The sequence below is a fragment of the Electrophorus electricus genome, chromosome 14 (genome assembly GCF_041902795.1).
Source record: "Electrophorus electricus isolate QZ-2024a chromosome 14, ASM4190279v1, whole genome shotgun sequence".
In the NCBI taxonomy this organism is placed as follows: Eukaryota; Metazoa; Chordata; class Actinopteri; order Gymnotiformes; family Gymnotidae; genus Electrophorus; species Electrophorus electricus.
The window spans coordinates 4,582,501-4,600,000 of record NC_137510.1 but is presented as its reverse complement, the minus strand read 5'-3'; the positions used below and the strand labels follow the sequence as shown (position 1 = coordinate 4,600,000).

Sequence of the window (17,500 nt, the reverse complement as noted above, 5' to 3'; positions counted from 1 at the left end):
TGGGAGACGCCGGCCCCTTTTTCCTGCCGAACAACTCTGGCCGTCGCGCCGGGTTTCTGCACGCGTAGTGAGCCGGTTAAGAGCGAAATTCCGCGCTGGTCTGGCCTGTGTTTTTTTTTGCGCGCGCGTCGTCTTGGCCTGCGCTCACAGACCCCACTGTGTTGGCCATAAACAGCGCATGTGTGATGCTCCCTGTGGCAGCTAGCCACATCTGTGGGCATTTGTGATTGATATAAACAGGAATTATCTTCGCCGGGCGGTTTGACATTTGAATAATAACAGACGCTTGGGCAGGTTATATAAAGCAGGCATGTGCGCTCCAACACAGCTTAGCTTCTCTGTTTACACAGCCCCTCCCCCTGCTCTGCATGATCTCCCGTCACGCCTCCTGTCATTGGCTGATAGGAGTGTCTGTCATGGTTGTTTTGATGACACAGTGGAGCAGACGGTTAGACAGCGTGCTTCCCAGGGGCTTAATCTGAGTTCAGAGACATCACGTGTGTTTGTTCTACAGTATGCAAAGTTGCCCCAAAGCAAACTTCTCTTTGCTAAACGAATGTTTAAAATACACACACACACACACACACACACACACACACACACACACACAGAGGCTGTAAACACTGGTTCTATCGAGGACGTTAACAACATAAACTAGATGAGTATCTTATAGTCATCTCTCGCTCGCTCGCCATGACTGAAACACGCCATCACTTCACCTTGCCAATGCTGTCCACCCCTGTCCTGGCGTTTCTATGGAGATGCAGCCGGGGCCATTACTTGGGTGCATGGGATTAGACATCCAGACCGTCCACTCCAGCCAATAATTAACACTTAGGTAACCGCGACATCACCCGTAGTGTTTAGGCGCCGTGGAGACAGAAGAGGTCTTTGTGCACTGATGAAACTGTACCTGGGACAACCCTCTCTAACACAACCCCCTCTCATAGTGTGTTGGTGGACTTGGTGTGTAGTCTTGGTGTCTGGTTAAACGCGACCTTAGTTTTCTCTCCGCTTACGTGTGAATTCTGAGCGTTGTTGATTTCGTCTGTAGTTGTTAGAGCTGTGACGTACGTTAATTGAAGGAGCACCTCAACCACGACGACCAACATGGCGACCGACCCATCCGATTGGGGATCAGCGGTCATGATTTCATCTGCACAGTGTCGGTTTTGTTTAGTTGGAGAGATTATCATCTGTTTTGAGATTATGTATTTCTGTGCTGAGTGCTTGTATTTTTACATTTTGTAAATAAATGCTTTTGTTTATCCTTTGTGTCATGGTTGCTGCTGTGTCATCAGTAATAACACTGGCATCAGGAGCCGCAAATAAAACGCAAAACCAGCAGCTATGCCAGTAAGAGTAGAAGCTGCGTCTGACGTGGCTAGGCTGGGGCGCCAGTGGTACCATGAGGTGAGGCGTGGTAGTGGTGTTCTCGCTTGTCTTTCTTCCCGTTGGCCCGTGTTTTGCAGCGGTTCCGGTCAGCTGCCTGCGTTGCCGGCCCGGCGAGAAACCGACGTCTGTTGTCGGTTCCCAGAGCGGCTGGCAGCTTCCCTTCTTCCTGTGTGTTTGTTATTCCCTCATTGCTGATGACAGGGCTGTTGGACTTCACCGTGGCCGTTGGGGGATGAGCGGGGGAGGGGTGTTCCTCTCCCCCTACCCTTGAGAGCCTCCCCAAGCAAAGGTCAGGCGAGCGTGTCGCCGGAGGGCGAATCCTCCGTGACCTTCTCCCTACCCAGACGGCAGGGCTGCGTGATGGGCACGCGCTCATGCGCCGAGGCGGTTGTAATCGCCCCGCAGGGGGCGCTGTCTCTCCGGCAGCGCCGAACGGCATCTGCTGGCAAATCTCAGCCGTCAAGCAGAGATACTACTGCAGATGGCCTATACAGAGACGGGAAAAATAAATAAAGCGGTACTTTTTGTGAAGGTTTTATCGTCCTCACGTGGCCGAAATCCAAGTAGGTGCTTCTACCATATGATCCTCCCCATGTTTTGGTTCATAGAGCAGAAACAACACGAGGAAAATAAATAAAGGACGTGTAAACTGCCCACTGAAGGTCACGCGGTGATGAAGGACCAGTCCAAGGAGTCGGTTCGTTCTGTAAACGAAACGAATCGCCAGCCGTGGGGGTTGGCCTCGTCCTCCAGACCCTGCTACATCTAACCATGCCTGGGGTGTGTGTGTGTGTGTGTGTGTGTGTGTACATGTCTGATCAGGTGTTTAATGCCGACACAACGGTGCTGTGCAGTGGTGCTTACGGAGCAATCTGCACGTAATGCTTTCTCGTTTGCAGGTGTGAGCTCAGCTTGTAGTTTGGGCTGGTGTTTCATCCTCTCACATTCGGGTCATTTATTTATGCTGTTTTTGTATCGCAATAATTTGAAAAAATTCTGTAATTTGTTTATTTTGTTAAGGCGTCAGAAGTGACGTGCAGACGGCAGATTGTCGTGCTGCGGCCGTCGGTTCCCACTAGCCTAGCTGGACTTCCACGGAGCCACGGGAAATTTAGATCCCATTAGATCTGAAAGTGTTTGAGGTGTGTGTGCGTGTGTGTTGGACTCTAACCTAGCCGACACAGGCTAATCCACCCCTCCTCTGCTGTAACCCGGGTGACGGCCTCTCTGGTCTTCAGAGAGCTGCCCTGCTAGGCGACCGCGGCCTGATGATGTAGAGGCCTGTCAGGCTGCAGGCGGCGGCCGGCCCCGGTGCGCTGACCCGCCTCTTCGCCGCTCACACGCTTCGTCTGTGCGCACCTGCAAGGGCCGACTGACCCAGTTTGGCCGGCTCCGACCCGAGCTACCGTTTGAGGTGCCGCGTTAAGGAGATCGGAGTTCTCCTGCCCCCTCTTATTTCACGTCTGTCCAGCCTGGCTTGGCTGTTGCACATAGGCGGTAGATGAGCTCCATCGGAATAAACGGCTCCGCACACTTTGGTGGAATTCCTTTGGGATAATGTTGTTGGTAGTCTGGTAGTTAAGTTAATGTCTTGAGGTAACTGTTTGTGCACTACATGTGATTGTTTCCTCTTTTTGTCCTGACGTCAGTGAAGGTCGAGAGAATGGGGTGACGGGGGGACGTGGCATGGGGGCATTAGGGGAGGGGTTTTCCCATCGCTTCCAATGCAGTACGTTGGGCTCTGTGCGGGAATTCCCAGGACTGCGTACGAGCTTTGGCTCGGCGCAGGCAGCCAGAACAGGGCCTTTTGCAAGACGCCGAGTGGACCGCATTCCTGGTGGTTTCCCGGGGGTCTGTTGGTTTGTTTATTTCCCTCATTGCTTTTCCCTTCCGGATGTACGAGGGAGCAGAGGTCATGCAAATTCACCCCTGACAAGCTCCTCCGGTCCGCCCTAAAGAATGGAGCCCCGGGATTCTGCTTCTTGACCCCAGCAGGTTTTGTGGGCAGCTGGAATTAACGTGGAAGAGCAAGAGCCGGCGCGTGCCGCCACCGCCGGTCATCAAACTGAACGCATGCTGGAAAAAAACAACTCTGCGCCAAACCGACCGCGGGCTTCTGAGAGGGCGTGTTCCCGCCGCTAACCATGAGCCGGACTCAGCGGGGCTCCCAGGCGAGGCTCCGGAGACACTGGCCCAGCAAACCAAATCCTGGTCTCCTCCACTTTCTAAATGAACGGTAATCTTGCTGACCATTTTGCCGTTTTTCTGACTTGAAATATTCTTATTGGGCGGACTTCAATAACGGTCCCGGCCGTTATGTTCTATCTTTGGCCTTCGTACGTCAAAATCCTGAACACTGCAGCAGGCTCGAGTGGGAGCTGGAATTCTCCCAGTGGTCGTCTGCTGGTGCTGCACTATTACGCCATGTTCTATCCCCCCACGCCCCCACCCCACGAGCTCCTCGTGCCGGCCGTTTATTCCTGAGCCTCCTTCCTCCGGCTTGCAGACTCCAGTCAGGGTTGTTGAGTTCTCTCCCGCGTGCGACTCTGGTGGCCACCTGCTGGATACGAAGACCCACAGCACAGTAAAGCGCTACTGTAATGGAGGGTCGGCCTACTGTACCACCCAGTAGCTCTACTGTAACCCCCAGTTGTTCTACTAAATAAATTTTTTTTTAAATCACTCTAGTTTCGAAACAGAGGTCCAGGTCCAGACAATCAACACTCCACCCCGGGATTTGATTCCTACCGCCTGGCTTCGCCGATGAGCTCGGGCCAGAACGTATAAAGATCCAGTCGAACCAGCCAGTGATGGAGGGGCCGTGGTACTTCAGCAACTGAGCTGTCGCACACCCTGGGTTTGAAGTTGGCAGCGGAGCGGAGTCTGAAGTAGTGGGCAGTCGCACTGGTCCTGGGTGGCTTCACATGAGTAATGTGGGAGTTTGCCAGCGGTGGCAGTCGAACTGGGATGGGTTAAGAAGCCCAGAGTTACCCGGTGTGCTCTGATGATGCGTAATTTGATGATGTGCGACTGCTTGTCGATAAGCCAAGCTGACATTGACTTTGCCATAGCAACAGGCCACCCAGTGATTGCCTCAGCAACAGTTGCATTGCCATCCTGAGGCTGTACACTGATTAAAGCTTCCCAAAGCATCAGTAACGACTTCAGAAGGTGTGTGTGTGTGTGTGTGTGTGTGGAGTGTTCTGGTGTCTATAGGATGTTTGTGTTTGTGCGTCTGTAGGGTGTGTGTATGTGTCTATAGGGTTTCGGTGTGTGTGGTGCCCAGTGACTGCTGGAAGGGCGTTGGTCGCCCTTGTCTGTGTGTCTTCTTTAGGCGTGAATGGGGCCCTTTGGCTCTTTATGCTGCGGTCACAGATCTGGAGAAGCTGAAGTCCAGCCAGCGGTCTCTCTCGGGAGACCCAGATGGCACCTCTGGGCTCTGGCTGGGTTCCTTCCAGGGTTCACATTCCAGCCTCGCCTAGCCTGCCTGTCCCTGGAAACACCACCTCCCGAGCTGGGATTATTCTCTTGCCACTTGGTCCTCTACCCTGCGCCGAAATTCCACTCGGAGAACCTGTTTTGAGGTTGAGCTGATTGAGGCAGATGTGTTGTTTTTTTTTTTTTGTTTTTTTTTTTATGAAGTGGGTCATGAGTTTGTGGATTAAGGGCAGGAAGGAGGGTGTGTCCAGGATACCCCGAGGGTCCTGATTGGCAGGAGGCCAGGCCCAACCACAAGAGCCACGCTGTTTGATTCTGTCGGGTGGGAGGGGCTGTACTCTGAACGAGAGTAAAGTACGTCGTGCGTCCGTGTGTGTGTGTGTGTGACTGTGATGGAGATGGACATTTTGACAGATCTAAACATGTTAAAACAGGCGTTTGAGCAGAACAAATGATTTTTGACTTGCCACTGGGCTTCATGTGGTGTTGAACATCACATTGGTATTCATTAGATAAATCAGTGAAGTGGTACTGTGTGTGTGTGTGTGTGTGTGCGTGTGCGCGCACACGCGTGCGATTCTGTGCATGCATGTGGGCTGTGTTTGTCCGCGTTCATGCTGGGTGATTTATATACCTGGCTGCTTTTATCAGGTGAACAGTTGGAGATCTTGTGGAAACAAATACCCCTTACTTGCCTTCTGGCTGCATATCAGAGTGGTGTTCATGTCAACCCCGCGCACACAGACACACACACACACTTTTTTAACCCGGCGTTGTTCATGTTTTCATTTTGGGTTGCGGGGATCACGCAGCTCATTGTAAGCGGACCGTCTTATAACGTCTTAAGCGTTCGCTGTTCTTCTGTGGGGTGTAAAAATCGTACCCTCATTCCACTGGTGCGGTCGCTCATAAACCGGGCCTAGAACCTAACAAAGCGCTCTGGTTTTTCCAGGTCGACAGAGTCGTGCTATGTCCTGTATCTGTAGACGGCAGAGACTCTGGTTTAAGCACAGCTAACCGCTCAATAGCAAAGCAAAGGCCGAGCAGAGCCTGGAGGGCTCGCTTTAGAAGCACGGCGCTGTCCTCGTCAGGAACGTTTAAAGAGAAGTGAAAAGCATGTGTGCACGTTGCAATTTACGTTTCCCTGGCCATCCCAGCGCGGGATTTTCCAAGCCAATGCGCGGGTTTGGAGCGCTGTCTTGTTAATGGTCGCCTGTGCCAATTCGGAGGGATTGCCACGAATGTATTAAAAAGAACACCAGTTGCGACCTATAAAATGTGCCACGGTTTTCCAGAGGGCTCGATGACTTGTGAAAGACTGAACATATCTGAGTGACGCACAGGCTGGTGTTGAGTGTCTCTGATTAATGCACAGGCTGGTCTGTGGTGTGAGTGTCTGATTAACGCACAGGCTGGTGTGCGGTGGTGAGTGTCTCTGATTAACGCACAGGTTGGTGTGTGGTGGTGAGTGTATCTGAGTAACGCAAAGGCTGGTGTGTGGTGGTGAGTGTCTCTGATTAACGCACAGGCTGGTGGTGAGTGTCTCTGATTAACGCACAGGCTGGTGGTGAGTGTCTCTGATTAACGCACAGGCTGGTGGTGAGTGTCTCTGATTAACGCACAGGCTGGTGGTGAGTGTCTCTGATTAACGCACAGGCTGGTGGTGAGTGTCTCTGATTAACGCACAGGCTGGTGGTGAGTGTCTCTGATTAACGCACAGGCTGGTGGTGAGTGTCTCTGATTAACACACAGGCTGGTGTGTGGTGGTGAGTGTCTCTGATTAACGCACAGGCTGGTGTGTGGTGGTGAGTGTATCTGATTAACGCACAGGCTGGTGGTGAGTGTCTCTAACGCACAGGCTGGTGTGTGGTGGTGATTGTCTCTGATTAACGCACAGGCTGGTGTGTGGTGGTGAGTGTCTCTGAGTAACGCACAGGTTGGTGTGTGGTGGTGAGTGTATCTGATTAACGCACAGGCTGGTGGTGAGTGTCTCTAACGCACAGGCTGGTGTGTGGTGGTGATTGTCTCTGATTAACGCACAGGCTGGTGTGTGGTGGTGAGTGTCTCTGAGTAACGCACAGGTTGGTGTGTGGTGGTGAGTGTCTCTGAGTAACGCACAGGTTGGTGTGTGGTGGTGAGTGTCTCTGAGTAACGCACAGGTTGGTGTGTGGTGGTGAGTGTCTCTGAGTAACGCACAGGCTGGTCTGTGGTGGTGAGTGTCTCTAATTAACTCACAGGTTGGTGTGTGGTGGTGAGTGTATCTGATTAACGCACAGGCTGGTGGTGAGTGTCTCTAACGCACAGGCTGGTGTGTGGTGGTGATTGTCTCTGATTAACGCACAGGCTGGTGTGTGGTGGTGAGTGTCTCTGAGTAACGCACAGGTTGGTGTGTGGTGGTGAGTGTCTCTGAGTAACGCACAGGTTGGTGTGTGGTGGTGAGTGTCTCTGAGTAACGCACAGGTTGGTGTGTGGTGGTGAGTGTCTCTGAGTAACGCACAGGCTGGTCTGTGGTGGTGAGTGTCTCTAATTAACTCACAGGTTGGTGTGTGGTGGTGAGTGTATCTGATTAACACACAGGCTGGTGATGAGTGTCTCTGATTAACGCACAGGCTGGTGTGTGGTGGTGAGTGTCTCTGAGTAACGCACAGGTTGGTGTGTGGTGGTGAGTGTCTCTGAGTAACGCACAGGCTGGTGTGTGGTGGTGAGTGTTTCTGAGTAACGCACAGGCTGGTGTGTGGTGGTGAGTGTCTCTGAGTAACGCACAGGCTGGTGTGTGGTGGTGAGTGTCTCTGAGTAACGCACAGGCTGGTGTGTGGTGGTGTGTCTCCGTTTTCCGTCCGTCATCACAGCCACCTACAAATGGCTACAAAAAGCCACAGACAGCTACAGACAGCATTTTTGTGGCGTGCGTGTGCGTGTTCTCCTCTGTCTCCCCGTGTTTGTGTTTGCGCGAGCGCGAGCGACACCGATGAGGGTTGTCTGGGGCCTTTGTTTACAGTCCTGTCACTGTGGTAACCCTGACTCATCAGAGTCACGCGTGCCCTCAGGAAACTGGGCCTGTTGTTTACCTGCTGCTGCAGACACTCCACTCCTCCCTCACGCGCCGTTGTCCCGGCTCTGTCCAGGCCACCATCCTTGCGTTTCCCCCCCTCCAGGTGCGATGGAAAAGCGAACAAACAAGTAAACGGATGAGGCGGAACGGAATCAACCGCGGCACTGGGGCAGGCGGACTTTTTTTTTTTTTTTTTAATTGTTTTTAATGACCTCTTCCTGGAAAACCCTGCCTACATCGCTTGCTCAGCACCTCCGCTCCGAGGGCGGAGCTTGTGGGGGTGGGGGTGGGGGTCGTTTTCATACCTCCTCCTCTGTAATTAATGACGGGTGAAAAAGCACAGCTTGCAAATATAGTAATTAGCTGAGAAATTAGCAGCTGCAGGTGTCTGCACGACCTGAGACGACCTCGCACCGAGAGCACGGTTGTCGTAGATGGGGTATGCGGCGGACGTGCACGTGTGCCTCTCGGCCCGAGTTTGTTCCGGCGTAGCTCGCCGCTCCCTGGCGAAGGTGTCCGGGTCACCAGGAGGACGGCCGTGCCGGCCTGGTTACGTCTGGATCAGGAGCAGATGGGACGTTCTGGACCATGGCGCCCGTTTCCCGCAGACGTCTGGGTTCACGTGTCTCACTGCTGGGAGTCACTGCGCAGGACGTGGTGTTGCGGTGTCCTCCAGGGAGGCCACCGCCCAGGATGTCCTGCTGGAGTCCTTGGTAACTCAGCACGTGTGAACTCAGAAATACATCCCGCCCTAAACTCTTCCCCTGGGCCAGTAATGCCCCCGCCATGACATCACACAGAAGCTTGTAAACAGAGAGGTCACCGCACAGGATGGAGATGACATAACGTGGCCCTTTTACCCAGTGGGGTCTATGATGAGCTTGATTTACTTTGCTATTGCAGCCCCCTGTGCTTGAGTGTGTGTGTGCGTGCGTGCATGCGTGCGTGTGTGTGTGTGCCGTGTCGGAGAGGTCCCCCATCTGGCCCAGACGCATGTCCCACCCTTCGTCTTTTAATGCCGGCTTTAATTTGGAGGGCTGTGAGATAAATGATCCCCCGCTAAAAACGCGTCCTGCCTCAGAAACGAGGCGTCCGGAAGGCGCAGGGCACTGTGACCCGTGCTGGCACTGGCTGGGCTTCGTGAACACGAGCCACTGTGCCAGACAGCTCCCACTTTTGGACCCGAGCAGAACCGTTCAAACCGTAACATCGTAGTTAGTCTGCCTGAATGGGTTCTAATTGTTCTCTGTGGGGGAGAGTGCTTCTCTCTCTCACACACACACACACACACACACACGCACGCACGCGCACACGTCCACACTGGCCCTGTAATATTTCTGCAGAGATGATTCCAGTTTGGAGGCCTGGGAAGTCGTGCCAGTTGTCTCTGGAGCGCAGTTGTCCTTGTCTGACCGTTTGTGTGAGGTATTTCGGGTGCGCTTCTCCTGACTGGAGAGCGCCAGCTGCTATGCTCTTGCTTGTTGTCTGGGATTGAGATCTTCTGGATGGGGGTCTTACCCGTGCTGGCAACGATGACGAGGCGGAGACTACGTCTCCCAGCATGCCCGGCTCCTGGTCCCTCTTTTGTTGCCCAGACGACCCCACCTGTCCCTGGCATGTACCCGGAGCTAAATCCGTCTGTCTGTGCCTGTCTCGTCCTACCTGCCTGTCTGTCTCTGTTCGTTCTGTTCACTTGTATGCTGGAATGCGGTGTCACTGGTATGACTGGGAATGTGCTGGTGTGCGGTGTCACTGGTATGACTGGGAATGTGCTGGTGTGCGATGTCACTGGTATAACTGGGAATGTGCTGGTGTGCGGTGTCACTGATATGACTGGGAATGTGCTGTTGTACAGTGTTACTGATATGACTGGGAATGTGCTGTTGTACAGTGTCACTGGTACGACTGGGAATGTGCCGGTGTACGGTGTCACTGGAATAACTGGGAATGTCCTGGTGTGCAGTATCATTGCTATGACTGGAAACACACATGTAGTACCAAATGAGAACCAAGTCAGAGTGTTGGTGAGCTGTACAGGAGAGAGCATCGATCTCTGCCCGTAGCCACTAAGACTATTTTAAGCTCCGTTTGTAAATGGTTTTCAGTGTTTATTCTGTTGATAAGCTAACATGCCTGCGCACGTTGTCTCCCTCCCTCCCTCTCTCTCTCTCTCTCTCTCTCTCCTCTGCCAGCTGTTTGAATGCTTGTACATACTGCAAGACGAAGCACGCCCGGGGGAGCTTGGCCAGCTACAGTGTAGTGGAGCTGGTGGAGAGAGCCAGACAGTCCTTCCAGGGTGAGTCTCAGAGGCCCAGGCACTGGGTCACACTGCTATGTTTGTCTCCATCAGCTTCTCTGGAAAAGGGCCCTGCTCGGGTGGGTGGGTGGATGTGCGGGTGGGTGGGGATTGGAAGGGTTGTGTGATCAAACCTTTTGCATAGTCGTACTGGATATCAGACGTTGGGCAGAGACCAATCAAGTTAGCCTTTCAGTCACTCCGTCCAATAATGCTGCGCTGACCTCGCTGCGTGTTTGTGTGATACGGCTGATCCTCCCGGTGGGCTGATCCTCACGGTGGGCTGATCGTTTGGACTGGTCTGATCCTTTTCTGTTTAGCAGGTCTCCCATGTTTAGGCTCTCCCTAGTGCCTCTTTGGTTTGGGATTGGTGTGTGTTTATGACTTGGTCTATTAGGCTATTAGGTCACACACACACACACACACACACACACACACACACACACACACACACACACCCACACACCCACACCCACCCCGCTAAGCTCTAAATATAGTGTCCCAGCTCTGGTAGCAGACTAAAGCTCCTGTATTTTTGGACAATTAAGGGCGATTACCAGCTGTTCACCAGCACCCAGGTGAACCCGCAAGCGAGCATCTCCGAATACACACTTGTGCACACACACACACACACCTGGCCCACATAAATCTTCAGTCGCTACGTAGTTGTGCGTGTGTGCGCTAAAGCTAAATCCCACTATTACCAAAAGGGGATTTGCATTCGAAAAGGACATGACATAAAGCTACGCTACCAGAATCCCACCATCATCACCGTCATCATGTTCAATTCCATAGTGGTGACTCATTGCAACAGGTTCCCTGTCACCTGCGTGGAGAACAGCAGGGCTCCAATCCGGGCTCGGCGCACTTCTCTCAGAGGAGCGCCGTACAGCAGCGGGCCTGACAGAGATGATCTGTACGGGAATCGCACCCGGAACCATGAGAGCGCCGCATGATTTTGGAAGTGTGTGAAGGAGTCTGTGTGTGTGTGTTTCCCCCCCCCATGGTTCCTGAGCTGGATTCCTTTCCACTTGTGCGAGACCTTGCCGGGGTTTTGCGCTTTCGCACAAACAGAGGAGTGGGTTTGTTTGTTCATTTTGTGCCTTGTTTACCCCGCCCGTTGCCACAAGATCCAGCCTGAGCTCTGAGGAGAGAGGAGGTGATGGGGTGGAGGGTTTGGGGGTCTGGGCATGTTGTCCCCTGGAGATGGCGATCTTGCCCGTTCATTCCCAGAGCCTGAAGTGCTGCTCACACTCATTGCTCTGTTAGGAGCTGTCAGGAGCTGTCCCTCAGGGTAAGCCAGCCAGCTCAACTGGGGTTTAATGACTCCACTACAGACTGTTGTGAACACACACACACACACACACACACACACACACACACACACAAACTCTGCGGACACTGCTGTTTTGGTTTGTTGCGTGCCATGGCCTACTGCACCCTGATGTGTCTACAGAACCCTGGATATGGGTTTTATTTTAAACACGCGCACACACTCTCTCTCTTTCTCTCTCACGACCTTTGCCCCAGCTGGGCTATAAACCCAAACAAACATAAACCCAAGTCAGATGAGACGAATGCAGCAGCCGCCAATGTAAAGTCAGACCTGTGTGTGTGTGTGTGTGTGTGTGTGTGTGTGTGTGTGTGTGTGTGTGTGTGTGTGTGATGGTTATAACATTGTTAATTCATGCTGTCCCCAGGTCTCATGCGTTTAAGTGCCCTATGGTGCACCCCTCACTGGGTAATTAAGTCATGTCAGCCATGCTCCTACCCAGGCCCGTAATCATGCACGGATCCGTCCACTACGCCGTTTCACCAGGTCGTGACCTCCGTGCCGTCTCACCTCCCAGCCGCTGACCATTGCCCGGGTCATCGCCGCTACCGTTGCTCAGAGATTCATACTTTACGGTGGTCGCTGGATGTGGTTGGCATGCGCCATTACAGTCTCCCAGGGTACGTCAGCGGAGCGCCCCGAGTTACTGCTCTCTGAACCTTCTACTGCTGTGTGAACTTTAGAGCATGACGAGCGCAACGTTGGCACAGTGAAGCGAGGCTCCCCGGCTGGCGGCCCGGCCCCAGGTCAGCCGTACCCTGAGCTTGAGTGTGCCCTGCCCCTGAAATTCGCCCCTGGTGAGTTGTTGACTGGCGAGAAACGTGACCTTTCCTCCCTCCCGTGAAACTCGACCTGGACTTCTCTCCCACGAGCCCCCTGGCTGTTTCACTCAGCAAAGCGCGGCTCTTGCTCTGTTTGATTTTATTTTTATCCACCTCCTTTGCTCCTGGTTCATCCCTGGCTGGAAATTGCCAACCGTTTATCTGTGAAATGATGACACAACTGCACGGAAGCTTGCCAACGAGCTGTAACGGCGACAGGGCGGCCCATGCTAGCACGTTAACCACGCACGTGCCAACTGTTAGCCTGCTAACTGTTAGCACACGAACCGCCCACGTGCTAACCGCTCACCAGGCTAACTGTTAGCACGCCGGCCGTTAGCAGTGACGGTGTTTTTAACGGTCTGAGTGGGCGTGGCCCATCAAAGCAGTAGCGTGGTTATTAGTTATTTAGCCGACCTCGCGATGAACTGTAGCTGTGTAGAGTCTCGGTGTGTTAAGTTCAGGGTGACTAAAGGCTGAATCATTCCCTGGGTTTAAAAAAAAAGGTTTTTGAAAAGGAAGATTTAATCAGGAACTGGGTAATACGACAAGGTAACAAGGTACCTTGGAAAAAAATATGTACTAAGATCAAAAATCTGCTTTGAAGTTAAATAAAAAAAAAGTTAAATAAAATAGACATTTCAGACATTTGCTTTGAAATAAAAATATGTTCCGTATATTTCAGCACATATTTGTGTTGTACGTATTTGTTTGTCTGCAGTGGAATGCTACGGATCTGCTCGTGAAGGTGTTTTGCTCCTGCACTGAAATATTTAAAATTCTTTTTTTTTTTTTTTTTTTTGTGCTCCCGTATTCTGGATTTGCAAGGTTGTGGAGTTTAGGTTTAATTTACAGAATCATATTAGGAAGTGTTTATTCTGCGTGCACACTTGCATGCACCAACGGTACACCTGTGATGACTTGAATTTCACAAGGCAATAACGGCATTTTCACATCCTACTGTAGCTGCGTAGTGTGCGTTTCTGGGAGTCTAACCCTGGACTTTGCATTATTGTGGGAAGCTGTTCAAATGACCGCCTCCCCCCACGCCCAAACCCCTCCCCACTCCAGTGTGGCGGTTGCCGTAGCAGTTCTCCATTTCCTTCTGTGACTCTGCACTTACTGAATTTGATTTGGCTTCTGCTTTCTTCTGGGACGAGAAGCTGGCTTTGTGAGGAATTGGCAGGCTCAGGTTTGGCTCTGTGCAAATTTGTGTGTGTGTGTGTGTGTGTGTGTGTGTGTGTGTGTTTTGCTGGTCAGAGCTGTACTGTGTTGCCCCTGGGCCTGATCTTGCTGTGGTTCATAGCCCTGTACTGCTGTTGTGACCTTAGCAGGCAGTCCAGCCAAGTTCAGCTGGGGTAAACACTCATGTAATGCGCGCACACACACACACACACACACACACACACACACACACACACACACACACACAGACACACAGGCCCTGCGGTCAGGTCAGTGTTTATCCATTACTGTGAGCCAGGCCGTTTCAGGGTTCTTAGCTCTAAATGAGTGTCACATGGTAGAGGGTCACATGATGCTTTAGCAGGCCAGATCTTCCCCAGCTCAACTAATGCATGTCAGCCTCAATCATCCACACTATGGCAAAGACTTCCAGATGTGCGCGCACACACCACCGTAGACACATACCAAAACACTCTAAGAGTAACACACACACAGTGCACTGAGACAACACAGACATGCCTAACACTCAGATTAAACAAAACACAGACATGCCTCACATATGCTATCCAGCTAAATATGGACCATTCTCATTCTCACACACAGCCACACCCACACCCAGGGCAAGAACAGTGTTCTGGTTTGGTTCAGGTCACCCGTGCGCATACAGACTAGCCGTCCCGTTTGTCCCGTTGTATTCCACGTGGAGACCTCCCCCGGGATCCTCAGGTGCTCTTCCCTCAGCTCCGCCCCCAGCTCCGCCTCCCACCGTCACCCTGGCCCCGCCCTCTGCTGTCCGCATGCGGTAATGATGCAGCAATTGATACAAGCTTGCTTGGGGGAGCCCTGGAAGATGGGCACAGTATGGCCTGGAGGGAGACCAGCGCAGAGAGAGACCAGTACCATGTAATCCCAGAGATTCACTATGGTTAGCATCAGTTACATAGTGAGACATTAACAACCCCCTGGTCTCCCTCTCTCTGTGTCTCTCTGTCTCACATCACTTGTCTCATCACGTCCATGTCGGAGTTAATTTGAGGCTCCGTTGTGTAGACAGGGGCTTGGCCGAGGCTAGCCAGTGTGCCAGTGGAAGCATGTTGACTGTTGAAGGGAGTAACCCCAGCTCGTGCTAAACTGAGCACGGTTTACTAACACTGCTGGGTGTTTAACACTGTGCAGCTCAGGCCCTGTCTGTTAAAATGTCCATGCTTTGCTTTAGCTCCCCTGTGTGTGTGTGTGTGTGTGTGTGTGTGTCCAACACTGCTGTGTGTTTAACACTGTGCAGCTCAGGCCCTGGCTGTTAAAATGTTCAAGCATTGCTTTAGCCTTTATTGGTGTGTGTGCGTGTGTGTGTGTGTGTATTGGGGTGTGTGTGTGTGTGTGTGTGTGAGAGAGAGAGATAACACAGCAGGGTCAAGGTCGCTGCTGTGCTGCTTGATTAGGTGGCAGACAGCCCCTCTGCTGTGATTAGACTTACAGGGCTCAGCTGAAGTCTGATAACACTCCTCTTCCACAGCACAAACACACTGGTGTGTGAGTTTGTGTATGCGTGCGTGCCTGCGTGTGCGTGTGTGTGCGTGCGTGTGCGTGTGCGCGTGTGTGTGTGCGCGTGTGTGTGTGCGCGTGTGTGTGTGTGTGTGTGCGTGTGTGTGTGCGTGTGCGTGTGCGTGTGCGTGTGCGCGTGTGCGTGTGCGCGTGTGCGTGTGTGCGTGTGCGTGTGTGTGTGTGCGTGCGTGCCTGCGTGTGCGTGTGCGTGTGTGTGCGTGTGCGTGCGTGCGTGCGTGCGTGTGTGTGTGTGTGTCTGCGTGCGTGCGTGTGTGCAAGCATGCACGTGTGTGTCTGGCATAAACACACCATATATGGTGTGTTTTGCTTGGCTGATGTCAGTCTGCTGACAAGTGCAGGAGTTGGAGGGGAAGACAGTGGTTTAGACATAAACAACAAACCTGAACTCAGGAAATTAGACGGTAGATGAGACGAGGACCAGACGAGCATGCCATTTACATTCCCACTGTTATAGCTCTGTGTGTGTGTGTATGTACGAATACCAGCTGAAATTCATCAAGATCCCCTTTTTTCTGTTCAGTATTATTAACACCTGCCATACCTTGTGAGGAGAGCATCAAGAACGTGTGTGTGTGTGTGCGTGCGCGCACCTTTTCCATTGCATATATACATCGATTTGTAAGGACTGTTTCTGTGTGCTTCTCGTCCAAGAAGGGGTCTGAGGAAGCTCTTCCGCGGAGCACTCTCGGCCGAGGAGGGGTGTGTGAGTGAGATACAGACTGCTAGAATGCAGGCTCTCTCGAACACTGCACTTCCAACCTCTGCGCGGTCACCAGGAATTGATCCACCCAGGAGTCCGACTTATCGGAGGGAGTTGGGAACGTTGCCGCAAGGCATTCCCTTAGCAGGAGGAGGAGGAGGGTGAGAGGAAGGAAAACCTCACCCCTTTAACCTTAAAGGTGGCGTGACCAGCTGCAACACAACAAAGTCCAATACTGAAGTACATGGCCCACAGAGTTGCTCTCTGTTAGCACCGTCTCTCACACACACACACAGACGAGGCTGAGTCAGCAGTGTTCTGCTTGGTGATACTTTGTGCTTGAGAACTCATTGATCAATAATAATGAGGGAGCTGATGGCAACTGAACCGTGAGCCCTTGCGCAGGTTGTTGAGGAGGAACTCTGAATCTGTATTGCCTCTACTGTGGTTAGGGTTAGGGTTTAGGGGGTAGGGTTTAAGGCTTAGGTTTTAGGGTAAGGGTTTGGGTTATGGTTATCTCTCCTGTGGTTACATTTAGGGCATAGGGTCAGGGTTTAGGGCTACCCTCTCCTGGGGTTAGGGGTTAGGGGTTATTGTTAGGATTAACCTCTCCTGGGGTTAGGGGTTAGGAGTTATTGTTAGGATTAACCTCTCCTGGGGTTAGGGGTTAGGGGTTATTGTTAGGATTAACCTCTCCTGGGGTTAGGGGTTATTGTTAGGATTAACCTCTCCTGGGGTTAGGGGTTAGGAGTTATTGTTAGGATTAACCTCTCCTGGGGTTAGGGGTTAAGGGTTATTGTTAGGATTAACCTCTCCTGGGGTTAGGGTTAGGGGTTATTGTTAGGATTAACCACTCCTGCCGTTAGGGGTTAGGGGTTATTGTTGGGATTAATCTCTCCTGGGGTTAGGGTTAGGGGTTATTGTTAGGATTAACCTCTCCTGGGGTTAGGGGTTATTGTTAGGATTAACCACTCCTGGGGTTAGGGGTTATTGTTAGGATCAACATCTCCTGAGGTTAGGGTCCGGGGTTATTGTTAGGATTAACCACTCCTGGGGTTAGGGGTTATTGTTAGGATCAACATCTCCTGAGGTTAGGGTCCGGGGTTATTGTTAGGATTAACCTCTCCTGGGGTTAGCGGTTAGGGGTTATTGTTAGGATTAACCTCTCCTGGGGTTAGGGTTAGGGGTTATTGTTAGGATTAACCACTCCTGCCGTTAGGGGTTAGGGGTTATTGTTAGGATTAACCTCTCCTGGGGTTAGAGTTAGGGGTTATTGTTAGGATTAACCACTCCTGCTATTAGGGGTTAGGGGTTATTGTGAGGATTAACCTCTCCTGGGATTAGAGTTAGGGGTTATTGTTAGGATTAACCTCTCCTGGGGTTAGAGTTAGGGGTTATTGTTAGGATTAACCACTTCTGCCATTAGGGGTTATTATTAGGATTAACCTCTCCTGGGGTTAGGTGTTAGGGGTTATTGTTAGGATTGAAGCCCTCTGTCCTAGATGCCCCTTTCTTTGGAAAGCCACACTGAAGTGTTGACTCTCTGTCATATGTTAGGTGTGTGTGTGCATGGATGTAGGGACGGGTGTGTGTTCCAGCTCCTAACCCCAACCGTGACCCTGCTGGGTCCTTTGCAACGGTGCAGGGGACGTGCAGCATGGAGGCGTACGCTCGCGAGGTGCTCCGGCAAACCCCCCCGCAGCGGAAAGCGGAATCG

The 17,500-nt window shown here is 52.2% G+C and overlaps 1 protein-coding gene across 5 annotated transcripts in view; it reads left to right on the top strand.

Moving 5' to 3' along the window:
• Positions 1-17,500, top strand: part of cdkal1 (CDK5 regulatory subunit associated protein 1-like 1) — a 205,495-nt gene that overhangs the window by 73,440 nt on the left and 114,555 nt on the right. For all 5 annotated transcript variants that reach the window (XM_081695706.1, XM_035530938.2, XM_035530937.2 and 2 more), the window contains one exon: positions 10,078-10,181. In XM_081695706.1, the coding sequence (XP_081551832.1) occupies positions 10,078-10,181 (104 nt within the window). The remainder of the gene's footprint in view (positions 1-10,077; positions 10,182-17,500) is intronic.